The sequence below is a fragment of the Hippopotamus amphibius genome, chromosome 11 (genome assembly GCF_030028045.1).
Source record: "Hippopotamus amphibius kiboko isolate mHipAmp2 chromosome 11, mHipAmp2.hap2, whole genome shotgun sequence".
In the NCBI taxonomy this organism is placed as follows: domain Eukaryota; kingdom Metazoa; phylum Chordata; class Mammalia; order Artiodactyla; family Hippopotamidae; genus Hippopotamus; species Hippopotamus amphibius.
In genome coordinates, this window is record NC_080196.1 from 110,858,753 (window position 1) to 110,877,262 (window position 18,510).

The 18,510-nt window shown below is 44.3% G+C and overlaps 1 protein-coding gene across 6 annotated transcripts in view; it reads right to left on the reverse strand.

The window, feature by feature from the left end:
- Window positions 1–3,178: 3,178 nt before the first annotated feature.
- FBXO15 (F-box protein 15) overlaps window positions 3,179–18,510 on the reverse strand; it is a 34,599-nt gene continuing 19,267 nt past the window's right edge. For 3 of the 6 annotated variants that reach the window (XM_057700708.1, XM_057700706.1, XM_057700709.1), the window contains 2 exons: window positions 5,213–5,337; window positions 3,179–3,824 (listed from right to left, as the gene is read on the reverse strand). In XM_057700708.1, the coding sequence (XP_057556691.1) occupies window positions 3,555–3,824; window positions 5,213–5,337 (395 nt within the window). In that variant the 3' untranslated portion in view covers window positions 3,179–3,554. Of the gene's footprint in view, window positions 3,825–4,215; window positions 4,401–5,212; window positions 5,338–18,510 lie in introns of all 6 variants that reach the window. The other 3 variants (XR_009048203.1, XR_009048204.1, XM_057700707.1) reach the window with 2 other exon arrangements.

Consider the following 18,510-nt stretch of genomic DNA (forward strand, 5'->3'; position numbering starts at 1 on the left):
AACTATCAAGTCACATATAAAAGTCATCTTTGCAAAGGCCAGTCAGATCTTTGGTCTGATTTTAAATCAGACAAGATTTTACATGTGGAGTATGTTTGAAATAAATATATGTCCCTTTGGCTACACACTAGTGGTAGGTACGTTTCTCTGTAAGTCACGCTTGTCTCCTCTGTCGACTGCATAATGAAGAGTTTGCACCTGTTACACTTCTTGAACTCAATGAGCCCTGCTTCTCCTTCCTTTCTTTGTATTTAAGATATTCCAGCATAACAATTCCTCTTGCCTTGCAGAAAAAAAGGTTTCCTCTCTGACAAAGGAATATGATTAGGAAATGCTTTTATTTCATGTTTGATAACGTAATTTTAATACATACAATACTAAGATGGCCAGCCCCCAGTAGGGATAACTTATTTATACTGGGCATAATCTGTAGACATTCACGACATACAGAACTAATATAGTGTTAGTATGTTAATCCTTGAGAAATCCCTCCTTCCCCCACATCCACTTCTTCAGCCATGACGTGGGGTCGAGCATGGCGGGCACCTGGCAGCAGGTGGGGCGGAGGGGGGGGTCCTCATGGCCCAGGCAGGGTGAGGAGGCTGAACACACAGGAGTGGGGGGCCCCTGAGGCACGGGGCATGGGGTCCCTGACAGAGTGAAAAGGGATTTCTCGGAGCAGAGCACCCAACCACAGTGTACCAGAGCCGGAGAGGAGGAAGCAGGGGCCAAAGGGAGACTGGGCTGGAGTGTGGCCTTTCCCGGGTCCTCCACCATGGACTCAGTGTCCTCTGCTTTGTAACAGTAAGTATCTTGTGGCAAGATGCTCTGAGACTAGGTGAGTATGTTGTTTCTCATCATACTTTCACCCACAAATCGAGCACCAACTGATGATTCTTGCTGTGGTTTTGCCAAATGGTGAAGATGAAAACTTTCTTGAAAACGAAAATTGATACCCCAGAGACTTGTGTGCAGCGTTGCAAACTGCAGCCTGGAGGCCAGATTCAGCCTGCACCTGCTCTAGTCAATCAAGGTTTCATGGGCCCTTCACTTGTGTATCGTCCATGGCTGATTTCAGACTCCACAGGACCGTCTGTCCCACAAAAGCCAAAACTACCATTGGGCCCTTTACGGAAAAAATCCGCCAACCCCTGCCTTAGAGAAAAGACTGCATTTATGAAGCAGGTACAGAAATGTTTCATAGGCAGCTAGAAAAAGAATTTGCATAAAGTAAAAAACCTGGTCATCAAAATAAAAAAGAAAATCAAATAGAAGGATTGAAAAAGAAAATTGAGACACTATTACAGAAAGCAGAACAAAGGACTGAGATAGAAGATGGAAAAGATAAGAGGATCAATCCAGAAAGGATGACAGCTGATTCATAAAAGTTACAGCAAAAAAATGGGACAGAGAAAATACTGACAGATTTTTTTAACCCACAGCTGAAGTACACAAATTCTAAGATTAAAATGACCTATAATGAAGGAGAAAGACCTACTCCAAGGCACATCATCTTGAAATTTCAAAATACCAAGAGTAAATTCCAAAAGCTTCCAGAGAGAAGAGAAAAAGAACAGATCACATGCAAAGGAAGAGCAACCAAAATGGCATTATATACATCAAGGACAAGATAAATGCTCATGAAAAAATGTCTTTAGGGACTTACTATGTGGCGCAGTGGTTAAGAACCCGCCTGCCAATGCAGGGGACACGGGTTCAATCCCTGGTCCAGGAAGATCCCACATGCTGCGGAGCAACTAAGCCCATGCACCACAACTACTGAGCCTGCACTCTAGAGCCCGTGAGCCACAACTATTGAGCCTGTGTGCCACAACTACTGAAGCCCACATGCCTAGAGCCCATGCTCCACAAGAGAAGCCACTGCAGTGATGAACCCAGTACCACAATGAAGAGTAGCCCCCACTCGCCTCAACTAAAGAAAGCCTGTGTGCAGCAACCAAGACCCAACACAGCCAATAAATAAATAAATATTTTTAAAAATGTCTTCAAAGTCCTAAGAGAAAATATTCTTCCTCCTACAATTTGTAGCCAATTAAACTATCAGACATTTTCAGAATTTCATGGACCCCAAACGCATCTCTCAGAGACTGACAGGAGAATGTGTGCCACTGAAGAACGGATGCACAGCTGATCCTTGAACAACATGGCTTTGAACTGGTCGGGTCCACTTACACTCGGATTTTTTTCAACAGTAAATAGAGCTGTACTACACAATCTGAGGCAGGTTGAATCAGCAGATATTGAGGAAGCGTGGAGGGCCAACTTTTCCTCTTCTTGGCTCACGGCTCAAGCCACTGCCTCTCCAACCCCAAATCCCACCCAGGTGGGGCAGGTGCTCCACATCCCCACCTTAGTGAGCCCATGAAGTAGCATCACCCTACGCTCTCAACATCAGACATGAATCTCAAATTTCTCCCGTCCCAACAGCTGCATCCCAAGACCTAGGAGGGAGCGAGGGTGAGGATGGTTTCAGGGCAGGGATCCTTCTTATCTTCACACTTCTTGGATCAGGAACCTAATGCCTGCCCCAAATATTTTAATGCTGTCTTCAAGCTCTTTATTCTACACACAAACACCTCTAAAGAGGACACTGATCAGATAATTCAACAGGAGAAGAACAGAAACAGAAGGGGGGAGGAGTTTAATCGTGTATGCCCCTGTGTGAGCAACATGGCATTTCAAAAACCACTGCTGAGAACAACTTTAAGTGGGAGACAAAAATATGATCCAAAAAAAAATAGTAATAACAATCTCAAACAAATTTAGAACCAAACCCCTGAAAAAACATGCTCAGGTGCATGTTACCTCCACGTGAATCGCAGGTGTCTGCCGACCCTCCCACAGCATTTCCGTAGAGGAAGGGCCCTCTGCCCTGCCCCACTGATGCAGAGCTGGGTATCTGAACTGCATGTGCATCACATCGTGCTCTTCTAAGGAATAATAATTTCTTCTGAGGATTACAGGTGCACCTTTCCTTGTGAAGCAGGTCGTTTGTCTATTTTACGTCGCTTTATTGAAGACTAATGTGGCTGCTAGATGCCATGAATATAGCACTTCCTAATTTTAATGAATACCATGAAGTTCATATTGAAATATATCTTTATTTGGGGTTCTAACCAATAAAGAAGAAATCCTGTGTATACAACATATACACACACACACACACACACACACACACAGTGATCACATGATCTTTATTCTATACACGCACACCCTCAAGAGAAAACTGATCAGTTTTCAGTCTGATCTCTTTTCTTGCTTTTTTAAAGTGTAACTGCAGAAGAGAATATCTTTTTTTCTTTTTGTTTTACATGAATTTCCACGGTGATGTGCTAGTTTCCTGTTTTTAAAATTTAACTTAATCTTCTAAACATTAATTTTAAAATGACTTGGGGATCATGATTCCTAATGTGCAATAAGAAGACATCGAACAGTCTACCGCTTTATTTTAACTTCCAACAAACAGCAAGAACAAAACCGGTTAGTCCAAAAGAAACGAACAGCAACAGCAATTTGCCACCTCCCACTCGCGCTCAGTAGTCCGTCCCGAACCAGCGGTTCACCTTGGCCACCGGCAGGTAGAGCGCCAGGCTGACGATGAAGTACTCGCTGCTGTGCGGGATGCGCACCAGCTGCACGTGCACGCGCCCCTCCGCGTCCGCGTGCTCCACGCGGTACGTCTCCCCCGGGAAGGGCGGGCCGTGGCGGGGCACGGGGGAGGCCCGCATGCGGACCGGGGAGCTGAAGCACCAGAAAGGCTTCCCATATTCTTCCAGAAGCGTTAAGTCCATTATAGAGCAGTTCTACGAAATAAACACAAATGTTCATCAGCGTCCGGACAAAATGGCCAATTAGACCTGATTTAACAAACGCAGAGACGAAGCCTCGTCACGCAGGGTTAAGCGGAAGAGGAGGGAGAAAAGAGAACGTTCCAGGAGGAGGGAACAGCATGGGAACAGTGCGGCAAATTCCTCCGAGAGGCGGGGGCGGGGCCAGGTCGGCTGCGTCCATCCCTGGACCGCTGCCGCCCGCGCAGCAACCGGGACAATAAATGCAGAGACGGTGTTTCTCACGGTCAGAGCTGAGATAAAGCTTTGATTCCTGTCAATTACAGCCCTTCCCTTTCCCCCAGCGGCAACTAAATATCTGCTACCAAGGGACACAAAACAAATATTATTTTTATATTATGCTGACCCTTTAAGTCTGCCATGCTGATACTCTGCCGTTCTTGGTTCTCAAATTCCATTGTGATGTCAACATTGTATTACATGTTTTTGTAAGACTCATCTAAATCCGTTTTAAAAAGTCAGGTCGGCGCTCTTGATGACATGAAATAATATTCCTTTATATGTGATAAATCTTTACCAAGGTTTAAACATCTGTTTACAAATAAACAGAATAAAACATCTCATTATATCAAATAGCAAGTGGATCAAGAGAGAATCCTCAACGATAACGAAGAGCTGCTTTTCATGCTCAAGGACCAGGCTGCTCTGGGCCTCAGGCGTCACCCCTAGTCACTGTGACGAGGCGTCCACACTGTAAGGCAGAACTGGGCCAGCTTCCTGGGGGCCCTCTGCATCCACAGCAGATCCATCCCATGGAAATCCTGTTCACCCCACAACATGCAGATGGACAGGAACGGGAACCCGGGCACCCATGGCACAGGGACCACAGGAGAAGCGAGAGAACCACTCTCCTCCTCCTTCCCCTGCCAGTCCCCACCACCACATCCACCCTCCCCTCTGTGTGGCTGGTTTGTGATAGAGGCAAAAACTGATTTAACTGTTCAAGGAAATATCTGTATCCTGGAACTTATAACTGTAATAAACTTTAAATTGGTGTATGAGTAATTAAGATGTTTTTGAGTAAATGCTACTTGCCTGGTCCACCCTACGGCTCCACTCTTTCTCTACAAAACAGCCAGAAGGGCTTCAAGGGAGCACAGGGGTGCAGTCAACACTGCTCAGAAACGTGCTGCGTGCCACCTACCCACCAACTCCGCCACGCTCAGTGGAAAACAAAAGGCACTCAATACACGTTGGATAAATCAATCAACTGGCTAAGAGGACATGCACACATCTTCAGACACCAGAACCATAAATCTAGGACTTTCAAAGCAGCATCATACGTGTAATCAACAGACACATTTATTACACAGAAACCAAGTACTTTAAGAAAAAAAAATTACCTTTATACAGCCATCAAAAACATTAGTTTTCCAAGAAAGGCCAACTTTTCCAATAAGAGGTAGGTGTTCTGTGTTATTTTTAAAACTTATCACACTGAGCTTCATATATTCATTTTCAATGTATTCTGAAAAGATTAAAGATTTTTAAATTACTATATGGCAACCAATGCAGGCCAAGGCAAGATGCTTCAGGTCTGCTGCTCCGTAAAGGAAGCGCGAGGAGCTAGGGCCTGGGTTCAGGGCTGGAGGAGACCCCGCACAGCTGACTCGGGTTTCGGGCTAAGGCCAAGGCACTGCTATATCCAGCTGCACTCTCGAGACAGAGAAATGAGTATGTCTCAACAGTGAGACGGGGAGATGCCCGCGGTGAACAGCACGGCACCCTGTCACTGATGGAGAGACCACTGCGAGGCAAGGGTTCCTCTGACTTGATTAGACAAACTGCAAGGAAAATGGGAAACCAGAGCAGTGGAGCTTAAGAAAACAGAGGCCAGAAACTGCGCAGAAAAGGCATTAAATGTGAGGGAGGAGAGAGACGTCCAGAGAAAGGAGGAGTGAGAGCCAGTGAACATGGAGGCGGATGGGGAGGAGCCCAGTGCATGTCTTTGCAGGAGTGTGTAAACAAGCAGACATCCCGCCACGTGCTGACACCGGAGCCCTGCTCTCCCCGGACCTCACCACCCAGGGCTGACACAGCTCAGGTGCACGCATGCACGCACGCACGCCCCAGGGGCCTGTGGGAGCCTCGTGCACACACCCTGCAAATGCAGCATCACCCATGACACAGGCCTTCACTCACACGCTGCCTTTCTTCAGAGGTGATACCTGATCAAGGGTGAGATGTAAGTCATAGGCAGAGCAGAGGAAGGAGGGCGGAGGTCACATGCTCTGACCCCACACTGCTTATTTCACCGGACAAAATAAAACCAAAACCAAGCTGCCTTGGGAGCCAGAGCCCCATTCTAGAAACTCTATACAGTGTCCTCACATAAGTGCAGCCAAAAGATCAGAAGCCGGACATTAACTCTGTGCAGGAGTCCCCTTAGGCAACGCGGCTCCAGCCCTGCAGGGCCTGTTAGCCAGTCTGGTCCAAGGACGGAGGCCGCCCAGGTTCCCTCCTCCACTGCCAAGTGCTCAGCGAGGACCGTGCAGCTTCTCTAGCAAGGCCTCGGAGGAGGCAAGGCAGTGACATCCTGAACAGCAGATGTGGCTCTGCTCTGCCCTGTGTCACCACACAGCCACGTGCAGCACTGCTGGCTTGTCCTCAGGACACGGCAGAAAGTGGACCCCAAGGTACAACAGCCAATAACAGCTCAACAGCAACTGTCTGAGTTAATAAACATGAAATCTCTGTAGGAAGCAAGGACTGTTGCTGTTCTGTTATCCCAGACATCCTCCTTGTAGAACAGCGAGAACACTGTGGTATCTTAAAAGGTCAGAGCTCTTCCCACCGACCCTGTGTAACTGCTTCCATCTCTAAGACAGAATAAGGTGAAGCTCTCTGTACATGGAAGCAACCTGCACACAGAACGCATGTGTGAGGAAGGTGAATACAAAAAAAACAGGTCATGCTTTTTGAGTATTTACTGTACACCAAGCATGTGTTACGCACTTTGTGTACAGCAGCTTAAAAGAACACTCAGAACAGTACTATTAATTAAACACTGTAATTCTCTGAGCTCACAGGTGAGAAAGCTACGAGCTGAGAGGTGAGCAGTGCCTTGCCCGAGGCCCCGTGGCTGGTCAGTGGCAGAAATGTGACCCTGACCGTGTTCTGCATCTGGAGTCCATGTTACAATAGATTAAAACAGATATGAAAGCAGGGAAACATCATCACCTACTGGTTTAAATACTAGCTGAGAATTTACAATGTAGATTTAGAGTCTCGTGAAATTCTGTTTTCATTTTACTGCCAACAGAGAACACTCTGTGAACGCGCAGTCCAGATGCACTGGGGAACCGGCTGCGGCTCCCACATTGTTGCTGATTTCCCCGTGCTACCACCTCCCGATCCCAGCCCTCCTGTAACCGGGGCATCAGTGGCCTGGCTTCTGCACTGAGATGCAGCCCTTCTCGCCTGGGTCAGAGTGAGCCATGGGAGAGGGTAGAGAAGGGAAAACCTCCTCTGACAGACGCAGGGGCAGAGGCCCCAGCCCTCAGGGCAGGCACGGGCAGCACTCTGGGGTTGACTACTGGGTATGACACGGCAGTGTTTTCACAAGAGAAGCCACAGTGTGTCACAATTATATAAACACAGAGTCTAGGTCTCCCAGAGAGACTGTGAGCTAACATATCCTTAATTAAATTCCTGTGCTGCTTAAACCATTCAGAATAAATTCTGTTGTTGGAGACTCTAACTTTAACCTACCAACATGTAAGGCCATCCCCGAAACTCAGAGAAATACAACGCAAGGCTTTCCGTGACATGCACTTACAAACACAGACTTTAGGCTCGTAAGGACCTCGTTCCAAAACCTGCCCAGGCATTTACTAGCAGTATCACCATGGTCAAGCTCAAAGCCAAGCAAATGAGATACAAATAGAAAGTACTTTATAAAGCTTTGTGATTAATGGAACCAATAGTAAATATTAACATTACAGGGTGTACACTGCTGATGTACAGTGCCTTTGCTGCTATGGATCAAAATCAAGAGAACTGTGTAGATAAACTTTATTGTATAAGTAGAAAATTACTTAATTTCATACTAGAAATGGATGGATGCTGCAAGTTGAAATGGACTGTCCATTGACGTTCCTAATGTGGTAGCAGAAAAACAAAATGGTGTCTTAAGTGCTTAGTGTTTGATGTCATTAACAGTTTCGTAAATCTCTACAGTGTAGAAAGATTTTGATACTAAACTGTGCATTGTACATAGTTCTAATGCATTGTATTGACCACCAGTACTTCTATAATGGTAGATTGTTTGTGCATTCAGACTTTTAAGCATTAAACATAAATAACTTCTAAAAAAAAAAAAAAAAAAAAAAACATTACAGGGTGGATTATTATAAGTGCTAGGCTAAAGTTGCGAAGCACTTTAATGTATTATCTCAACAATACTCCATCTAAAGAGCCAAGCCCACTGCCAAGCAGAAAGATGTACCATGTTCATGGAATGAAAGACTCAATACTGTTAAGACATCCATTTACCCAAATTGATATACAGACTTAATACAACCCCAATCATAATCCCAGCAGGCATTCAATCAATAATTTATCAATAAATAATAAGATGTGACAAGCTGATGCACGTGGAAATGCTAAGGACCTAAAACAGCCACAAAATCTTGAAAAAAAGAAAAATAATTAACTTTGAGACTTACTATAGAGCTAAAGCAATCAAGACAGTGTAGTATTACTATAAAGATACACAAATAGATCAACAATATAGAGCAGATAGGTCCAGAAATAGATCAACACTTTTACAAGCAACTGATTTTTTTGACAAAGACATCAAAATAATTCAATGAGAAAAGAAAGCCTTTTCACAAATGGTGCAAGAACAACTTGCTATTCACATGGGAAAGTAAAATGAAACTCAACCCTTGACTCATACTCCACACAAAATTAATTAGGGATGGCTCACAGACCTAAATGTAAAAGCTAAAACCATACTTCAGCTGGAAGAAAGAATATCTCCATAACCTAGAGTAGGAAAAGTTTTTAAAACTCTAAATATATACAGTTTATTGTAAAAAATAAAAAGTTAAAAAAAAAAAAACAGGAAAAAGAAAATAATACCATAAAACAAAAAAATTAAAAATTAGATTTCATCAAAATGAGAAACTTCTGATCACTAAAAGATACCACTAAGAAAATGAATAAGCAAGCCACAGACTGGGAAAAAATATTTTCAAAACACATATCTGACAAAAGACTGTTGTCCGGAATATAAAAAGAGCTCCTACAATTGAGGAATAAAGAGACCAACACTGATTTAAGAAAACAAAAACAAAAAACAAAACACACACACACACAAAAGGATTAAAAGACACTTCAAATAAAAAGATATGCAAATGAATAATAAGCACATACAAAAGTGCTGGGACCACTGGACGTTAGGGAAGAACTACTACCACCACACACCAGATGAGCTAAAATTTAACAGACTGATACCATCGATGGTTGCCCAGGATATGGAGCAATCAGAACACCCACACACAGACGACGGGAGTGTAAGATGGTACAACCACTCTAAACAGACGTTTGACAATTTCTAATACATAAAGATTTCTTATACATCAAAAAAAAAAGATTGGCAACTTTTAATCTATAAACTTGCCCTAAGATTCAACTTTCCAGTCCTAGGTATTTAGCCAAGAAAAATGAAAACATGCCCACAAAAAAGACTTGCATAAGAATTCGCTTTATTTGTAACAGCCCAAAAGAGAAAACAACCCAACAACAAAAGAAAACAGGTGAGCAAATTCTGGTATATTCATTCAATGCAATACAGCTCATCAACAGCAGGAATGATTATCAACCTTGTATCACTGTAAGTGCATCTCAAAGACATTGAGATGAAAGAATCTGGACAGAAAAGAGTACATACTGTATGATCCCATTTATATCAAGTCCTAGAACAAGCAAAACTAATCTACGGTGAAAAAATAAGAACGTATATTGGAGTTCTTGAACTATCGTCGTAATTTTTTTCTAAGTTGGAAAGTATATCAGAAAGCTACAGAAAAAGCAGCACTCAATACAGGTTAGTTGTTAGCTGTACCAACCTCCCTCTGAAGGCCTCTCTGCTTCTGCACCGGCCCCTCGTTTCCTATCCAACCTATGACTCTGCGCTTGGCCCACCTGCAGCCTCAGATCATCCCCGTCCCCTGCTGCCTTAGGGAGCCTATCAGTCACCCCTGTGGCTGACAGCACTCTTCTACCTACATTAATCTCTTCCTTTCCTAAACCCCTGTACACCTGAACACTTAAATATATTGGACTGTTAGATCTGTTTCCTGAAATAACCTACCATCTTTGGGAATAAAGGTCATGTCTTCTGTGGCATACTAATGGCACTACTAATAACATTTCTCAGCTATGATTAGAGTTCATTTTTTGCATCATAAATAGAACACAGAAAAAGTGCGAAGTAAAAAAAAGTGGGGAGGAGACGTTGGTGATTGAATTTTCCTAAGCAAAGAAAAAGAAGAGGGGAGGGGGTTCAGTTCCATTAGAACTGCCTGAAGCAAGGACAACAGAGCTCAGGTTAACTACATAGATAAACTGAAGGAGACAGAATCCTCGATCACCATCTGGAGACCAAGTCAGGAACACAAATAAATGGAACGGCCATCAGGAGGCAACTCTCAGGTGTCTGTAAGTCTTGGATAAAGAGATAGGGAGATCTTATAAACCTAAAAATATTTGCCACAGAGTATTAACAATTTACGGCTACAGAGACCTGACGCTGCAGAGTAATCATCAGTAACAAGATGGTAGTTATTAGACTCTAACGATCAAATAGAACTGGCACTAATTCTTAAGGAGAGAAAATCTTGAGTATCCCCTCATCCCGTTAGGTGTCTAATGTAAATATCTCCTGGCATATACATGGCTTTCCTATTTTTCTCAGCTAATTATTTTCAGACACCTCTGTTATTTTCCAAACCCCTGATACACATAAAATGTAAATAGTTAAATACAGTCATCGATCAGGTCCGTGAACACAAGGAGGATCAGAGCTCCCTCTTTCACTTCCGCTTCTTACAGAGGCTGCAAAAGTGAAATGAATTAGAGCTGTATTGGTGGGAGACTGGAAAAACAGAAGCTTCAAATCTTTAGGACAATTCCTTTCCACAGTTCAGGCTTGGACCCAAACTGTGTCTGTCTTGGTGGATGTGAGGACATCAATAAAATCTCCTATAATCTTCTGAGAAAGGGGTGGGGGGATCTCTGCTTCTTTCATGTTAAGTAGGACTCCAACAGGCTACGTTTTCTGGTGGTGTCGTTCCTGACACTGGTGACAATTAACCTGATTTTAAAGAGAATAAAGTGTGTATTTAGACTCTTTAAAACTTCACTGTTCGTTAATTGAATAGTGTTTGAAAATAGCTTTTTCCACTGTTGTATTTAAAGGTTCAGACTGTTATTTTCAAAAGACCTGGTTCAATTTTCCTGCCTTTGGGCCAATTTTCTATCATTCTAGTCCACCTGAGTATAAGTTTTTTCTAGACTAGTCCTTCCAAAGATGTTTAAGGGGAAAGTATGTAGATGTTTCTTTGGGCTCTCCAACGCCTGCTCTGCTTCTCTTGCTAAGAACAGGCCAGTATCCTCTGAGGATACCAGGTCAGTGCCCATGCTTCGCACAGCAGAAGCCAGGCTCAGTTACGGCACCCTGTCATCCGGCCACTGAAGGAGTCAGGGGCGGTTCCAGACGCCAGAGCCAGGGAGGTGCCGTGAGACTCTTGGGCAGGTTGCGCATGGGGCCTGGGAGCAAGAACCTTGGCTTTGGATGTGGGATCTAGAGCTAGTTAGAAGACTGACCCCAACATGAATCATTTTTGCTAAGCCAGTTTTAGGTTAGGTTTTCTAGGTAGAAAATTAGGTTCTAGGTAACTTTCAAACAAAAAATAATTTTCTTATCTATACAGAAGTGTTTTTTTCTTTTAAAATAATTTTTGAATCAGAAAACATGAGTACATTTATAAGTGGAAGAGGAGTTGGTGGAAAACAGGTTTGAGATGATGAAGAGATAAGAGACCAGTGGCTAAATAAAATTCCCAGAACAGGTAGGAGCAGATATATTTAGGAATAGAAATTGGGAAATCTTTTGGAAAGAGAATGAGACATCTTTTTCTCTGAAATAGGAAAAAAAAAAAAACAAGACTACAAAAAGACTGTGATACCGTGAAGATGTGCTGGCAGATGAGGGAGAAAGATCAGGAAGCAAAATAATTTTTCTTAGCACAGCAGGCAGTGAGCCTTGAGAACAAGGAAGATGAGTGTGATTGTATTTAAATAGCCTTTCTGTGAAATACAAAGTGGGACTAACAAGAGTTGATTAAAAGATTTCTGAGTAGCAGAATGCGTTGAAATGTGATAGCTCCAGTGAACATGCATTTGTGACAGCCTCCAAGATGCTGCTGGGCATTCATGAGGTTAGAATCTCAAACAGAAATCTCACACAGAGCCCAGAAATGCAAAAGAAGTGGAAAAGGGCTCACAGCATGGTGCTCGAGGCTCCTCCTCACAGGTGCTGTGTTACTGGCGGGACTGGCTTCAGGGGCCAGAAACTGTGTGGCTGCAAGGAACCCCCTCCTGGTTTAAAGTGCTGCTGTCACCATTTTGAACTTAATTTTCTCATAAGCCCCCACAGTTCCATTTCGCACTGGGCCCCACAAATCACGTGGCCTGTCCTGCTTCAGGGAAAGAACCACTGACTCCTGATGAGCTCTGACAGAACACGTATGGCGCCTGGGGCTCTTCTGGTCTGTGAACAGAACTGTAATGCTGACTTTTCATAATGGGTCACCGAATGCACAAAACAGGAACAATGCACCAACAACCACTGATGAAGATGCCATAACGAATAATCTGTTCTAATTTTTCTAGATAATTACCACCTAGAAAGTACTGAACTACTTCTATTACCTTCCTGTTATCATAAATGCTTAGGATAATTTGGCCTAGAAACACAGAAAGTAATTAGTATCAAGGAACAGAGGGGGAAAAAAAGTACCTATTTTTGGAATCACAAAAATAAAAAATGGGATAACATGCTATATATGAAAAACATCTTAAACAAACAATAAAAATTCTAAAAGTGGAATTTCTTAAAGAAAAGTTATCTGGGCTAACCAGTTTCTGCTGCTCAAAAGTTGAACAGCCCTACTTTTCTCATAGAATAAAAAGAAGTTTCTCAGGTCCATAACTTCTTTCAAAACCCTCAACATTTTCTATTGTGTCTTACAGAGTAAGGCACTGAATATTTTATTTAATCAGTATTTTAACGAAAAGCATACTGCATAATCTCTACAGGATATAGAACAAAACTAACAACAGATAATGGAAGCATAATCTAAACGTATTCCTTCACAATGGCAGCACACAAACAAGCTGAGAAATGTGAAGGACCTACATAAAAAACATTCCACCTAAGGGTAGAGAAGAAAACTTAAAGAAATAGAGAGATAGTCCAAAACCCTAAATAAAAACACATCAATTCCTTCCAAATCAATGTACATATTCAATACAAATCTGATCAAAATCCAAATAAGACATTTAAAATCTGGCCAAGTGATTATTAATTATGTGGGAGGGACACATTTTCCTAACAAACTACACAAGTAAAGCTTGACCTGTCCTCCTGCCTGGTGGAGATACAGGGAGAAGGGGCGTGGAACCTCAGCAGAGAGAAAGAGCCCAAAGCAGGGCACGGGAACCTGCAGGCTGCCTGCAAACTTTATGTTAATCAAAAGGGTGCTTGGGTTTAAAAAACGAGGAGAAATAATGTAAAGGAAACAGAGGTGAAGAGTCGCCTGATCTTGGCGAGTTGGAACTTTGTACGTGTAAAAATTCTGGAAGAAACAACAAGAAAAAAAGGACTGATTACATACAATTAAGAACTTTGGAGGGAGCCAAAGTAATATGCAGCAAGCTAAAAGGCAAAGGACAAAATGAAGAAAACATGTGCAGCAAATATAACTCATATAAATCTTGTAAACATTTAAAACAACGGGACCAAACACAAACAGATGGAAATTCCATTAGGAAACAAACATAAAAACAAGACAGCACTACCACATGCCCACCTCCCGGAAGCAACTCCTTACTTTCCTTCATTTCCTTACTTTAGTCCTCGAGGAGGCTTACATGGTAGGTTCCCCTGCTACTGCACCATCACACACCTGTGACAGGTGCTTCTGAAGCTGGTTCCTATGAAGACGCCCCTTAAACGGCCTACCCAATAGCTGCTACAGTCACCATAAACCTCTGCTACAGTCGACCTAACATTCAGCACTTGCAAATTTAAAACAATCAGATGTCATTTTCACCTCTCAAATCAAAGGTCATTTTCACTTTTCAAAATAATGCTCATGTTAATAGTGCTATAATCATAAAAATGGAGACCTAAATCCCAACAGAAGGAGAATGGGTCAATAAACCATGATGAAAACCAAACAATGGGTTGTTGTACAACTATTTAAAATCTAATTTTTCAAAGACCACTTAGTGACATGGGAAAAAAGCAGACATTGTTCACACAATGTAGTCCACAAATACAAATATAGCTGTAGATTTGAAAATGAACCAAAATATGAACAAGAGTTGTCCTCGGGTGACTTTTACTTGCTCCTTTATAAGTGTTCATATAGTCAGAATTTTCAAATCCCATAATAAGAAAACGACATTAGTTTTTAAATGCATTTTACAACAGCTTAAATGACAGAAGCAGCACACTGTTATTTAAGAACTCCTTTCCTTCGCTTCTTTACCATCACTCTGCCTCTCAATACAGATAAAAAGACTAAAACACGCTATTCTATGCAAAGCCTTTTTCCTTCAGCTTCTGAAAATTGGTAATAATTAGATTGATACAAAGATTAAAAAAATACACATTCTTTCATACTTTGCACTGCTGATCATGCTCTTTTTCAAGCTCTATTTACACTTCAAAGACACAACTGGACTGCTTCCTGTCTGCTCTTCCACTGGGCTGTACTGCATTCTCATCCTGAGACCATCTGTTCTTAGAAACGCCTGCCTGCGAGGATGGCCCTTGGCTGGAGTCTGGGGATGGATTTCAGGAGTGTCCCCACCTCGCCATCCATTACTGACAGGAGTGGGTCATCTGCCCGAGCAGTCTGTGCCAACAGTGTGCTTCATGCTGAACCTCCTTCCGCCTGGGAGGGTGGGATTCGGGTCACCAGCCCCAATAAGAACCCTGGGTGCTGAGTCTCCAGCACACTTCTAGGGTAGACAGCATTTCACAGGTGTCCTCACGACTCCTGTGTGACCATACATCCCAGGAAGGGACCCTTGGAAGCCTGCACCTCCTTCCCCTAGAGGTCACCCCTTGAGGCTTTTTCCCTCCACTGACTTTGCTCTGTATCCTCTCGTAGGAATAAACCTTAGCCATTAATACAAATATACCCTGAGTCCTGTGAGTCCTCCCAGCGGATCACTGAACCTCCCAGAAGATCCACTGGGTCTTGGAGACCCAGTGCCAACAGTCTACCCACGTTTGCAGAAGAACAGAAAACAATGTGCACAGGAAAACCCACCAGGCACTTTAAGAAGCTTACTTCAAGTTTCCATTTACAAATTATTTCTCTCATAAATTCAATTCAGGTAACAAAACATGTCTTCACCTAAACTCCCTTTTAGCTTAATTTTACTGGCAATACACAAAGAAGCAGGTAGCAAATATGGATAGGCTCAGGGATCCTAGAATCTCCCTTTGAAAAAAAGGTAATACTGTTCCTTTAAAGAAAATCATCAACGCAGCCATGACTTGTCAAAGTGACAGAACACACAAAAACACAGAGAGAAAACATCCCAGGTCCTTGGGGGAGGAGTGTGACAGAGTTCCAAGAAGAAGCAGTCACATGAACCTTGAGAGAAAGAAGGAAAGACATGGGCTCTCTGTATTCCCCATCAGCAGTGCTGAGGTAGGAAATCCTCTCCCTGGACAGCGTCTGGCTGAGGAGGATAATGTCTAGAGCTGGAGCTCTGGGTTAGGAAACTGGAGGACCAGTCAGAGCTGCCAGGACAGAGCCTGCTCTGACCCAAAAGGCAGAGAAGGTGAACAGTACAGCAGGGTGTGGTGTCACTGCCTGGGAGGGGAGCCCACCAGAGAAGTGTGGGAATTCACAGCCCTGGCTGACCGAGCGCAGGGTCCCGGGGCGCTCAGCCCCCCAGGGTGAGCTCTGTGTCTCAGGGATCTCACGCCAGCTCCAAGAACTAACTAGGGTCTCTGGTTTGATTTTAGTAACATGGACTGTAACTGAAACAACCAAAATCCAAAGAACCTTTTAGCAAAGTACATGAGACAGAGTTAATAGAACAGAACAGAGGGATATTCTCCTCAGAGAAAACACTGTGACGGAGAGGTAGAGAGCATGGAACCACCAGCACTCACTCCCAGCGCTTCACAGAGATTGTCCTGCCTGGATATAAACGTGGTATGAATCCTTTCATTATCTGTATTCCCTGCATAGGAACTGACTGCAGAGTCCGTTCTAGAGATCGTTTTAGCCAATCTTAGGCACATTATTCTATACAATGCATTCTATACTAAGACTCTAAAGAAATATATACATATCCTCTAAAGGATAGACACGCTCAGATTTATAGACATACCGGGGTACAATTAATTAAAATAGCCACTAACTGCCATAAGTCCAATATTTATCAGAATATCTGTAAAGGGAATCTGGAACTGCAAAAGATGTGCACGATATCTTGGGTAGCTGCTGCTTCCACGATCCCCACGTTCCCAGTCACTGTAGTTTTACTGTGTGTTTAACATTTGGTAAGACCGGTAGCCCTCTTATTATTTTCAAATTTTAATCAAGACCTGGATGGTGGTCACACAGGTGTTTGTTTTATGATAATTTGTTTTACAGATTTCTCCATGTGTCATTTCACAACGCGAAAAAGTTTACTTACAAAAAAAGAAAAGCAAGGAAACAATTAACACCGTATACATAACTGGCAGGAAGGGAAGGAGCTGAGAGCAGGAGGGGACACGCAGGGGGCTCCAGAGTTACTGGTAACGGTCTACGTCTTACACTGTATGACGGCTACATGGCTTTTTTAATCGTTTGCTTCTCTGCAATCTGAACATATCATACGTTGAAAAGATTACATTACGTCTCAATTAAAAATTTAAAACAAAAATTTTATCAGCCATCCCATATGCCTGTGTATTTCTAAATGGATTTCGGAGTCAACTTCGCAAGTTTCATCATAAATTCCCTTTGGGATTTTTTAATAGAACTGTCATGAATTTGCGGACTAAATTGGTATATCCTCAAATTTTTACTTATAGACGGAATGCTGGAAGCGGTCCTACAAAATGACCAAATTCAGGCTCCGTTCATCAGTTAGGTCCTATCTGAAGCCTTCCCTCCCGCTCCTCCCGCTGCTCCACGACCCCTCCCTCCCGGGCCTGGACCACCGCCCACTCGCCTGGGGAGCGCCCCGCCTCCCCGGCCCTTCGGGCCGCCCCTCCTGAGCCCCCAGGGAGGCGGGCGGCAGGCCTCTCCGCACCCACCCCGCCGGCACCCCCGCCTCCCGGCCGTCACTGTCCACGCACCAACCAGACGCGCACGGGCCAGAGAGGCCAGAGGGGCCTGGGCCGCTTCACCTCCTGCCCCTCCCCGCGAGCCGCCTCCCCAGAGTCCGGCCGGGCCGCTCGCAGCCCCCCCCCCCCGCCCCCCCCCCCCCGCCAGGGACGCGAGGACAGATCCCTCCCGCAGGGGCCCAGCGGGACCGTCTGGGCGCACGCTGCGCGCAGGCGAGCCTCACAGCCCGCCGCGGACACCGGCCGTCCTCGGGCGACTCCGGCGGCAACGGCGCCCCCTGCGGGCCGCGCGGAGGCCTTCTGGCGGGAGGTCGCCGCCTCCGGCACGCGGACCGGCCGGCCGGCGGCATCCAGGGCCGGGGCTCGGGGACAGTCTCACACCCACGAGGAGCCCCGGCCTGCGAGCGCCCGGCTGCGGCCCCGGGGAGCGGGAGGCCAGGGCCCCGCAGCGCCGGCGGCTCGCGCCTGGCGCCCCGGGCATGGACGGGCGTGCGAGGCGTCCCCGCACAGCGCACACCCGGAAAGCGCGCAGACGCCATTCTCTGCTTTAAATAACAGAATGAAGGTAAATGGGTTGAAGCACAGAGCAAATAATCTGGGCTCAGGGAAAGGCAGGATTCTCACACCTTCACGAAAGTGTGCGCCTCTTCCCGGCAGAGCAGATTCCAGCCCGGGAGGGGTCCTTCTCTAGATCCCCTTACAGTTCCTTCCCAACTCCGAGAGCCCAAGAGTCTGCGCACAAAGACCACTGAATAAAAACCACAAAACCTGAAAATTAAACAATCTAAGCAGGCAATTCAAAAAGCTAGAAAAAGATCAAAATAAACCTGAAGAAAACGGATGATTTCTAGGGAATCATACAAATATTAAAGCCGATTCAATTAAAAGTAGAAAATCTGCTTTTAACTGAATCAGAAACACCTTTACAACATTTAAAAAAATGAAAGCTCTATCCTGAGTTTAAATGGAAAATACTAGAAACCAAATACCTGAAACCAGTACCTTAAAAATAGGCATATGACAAGAGAAGCTTATTTTAGGGAT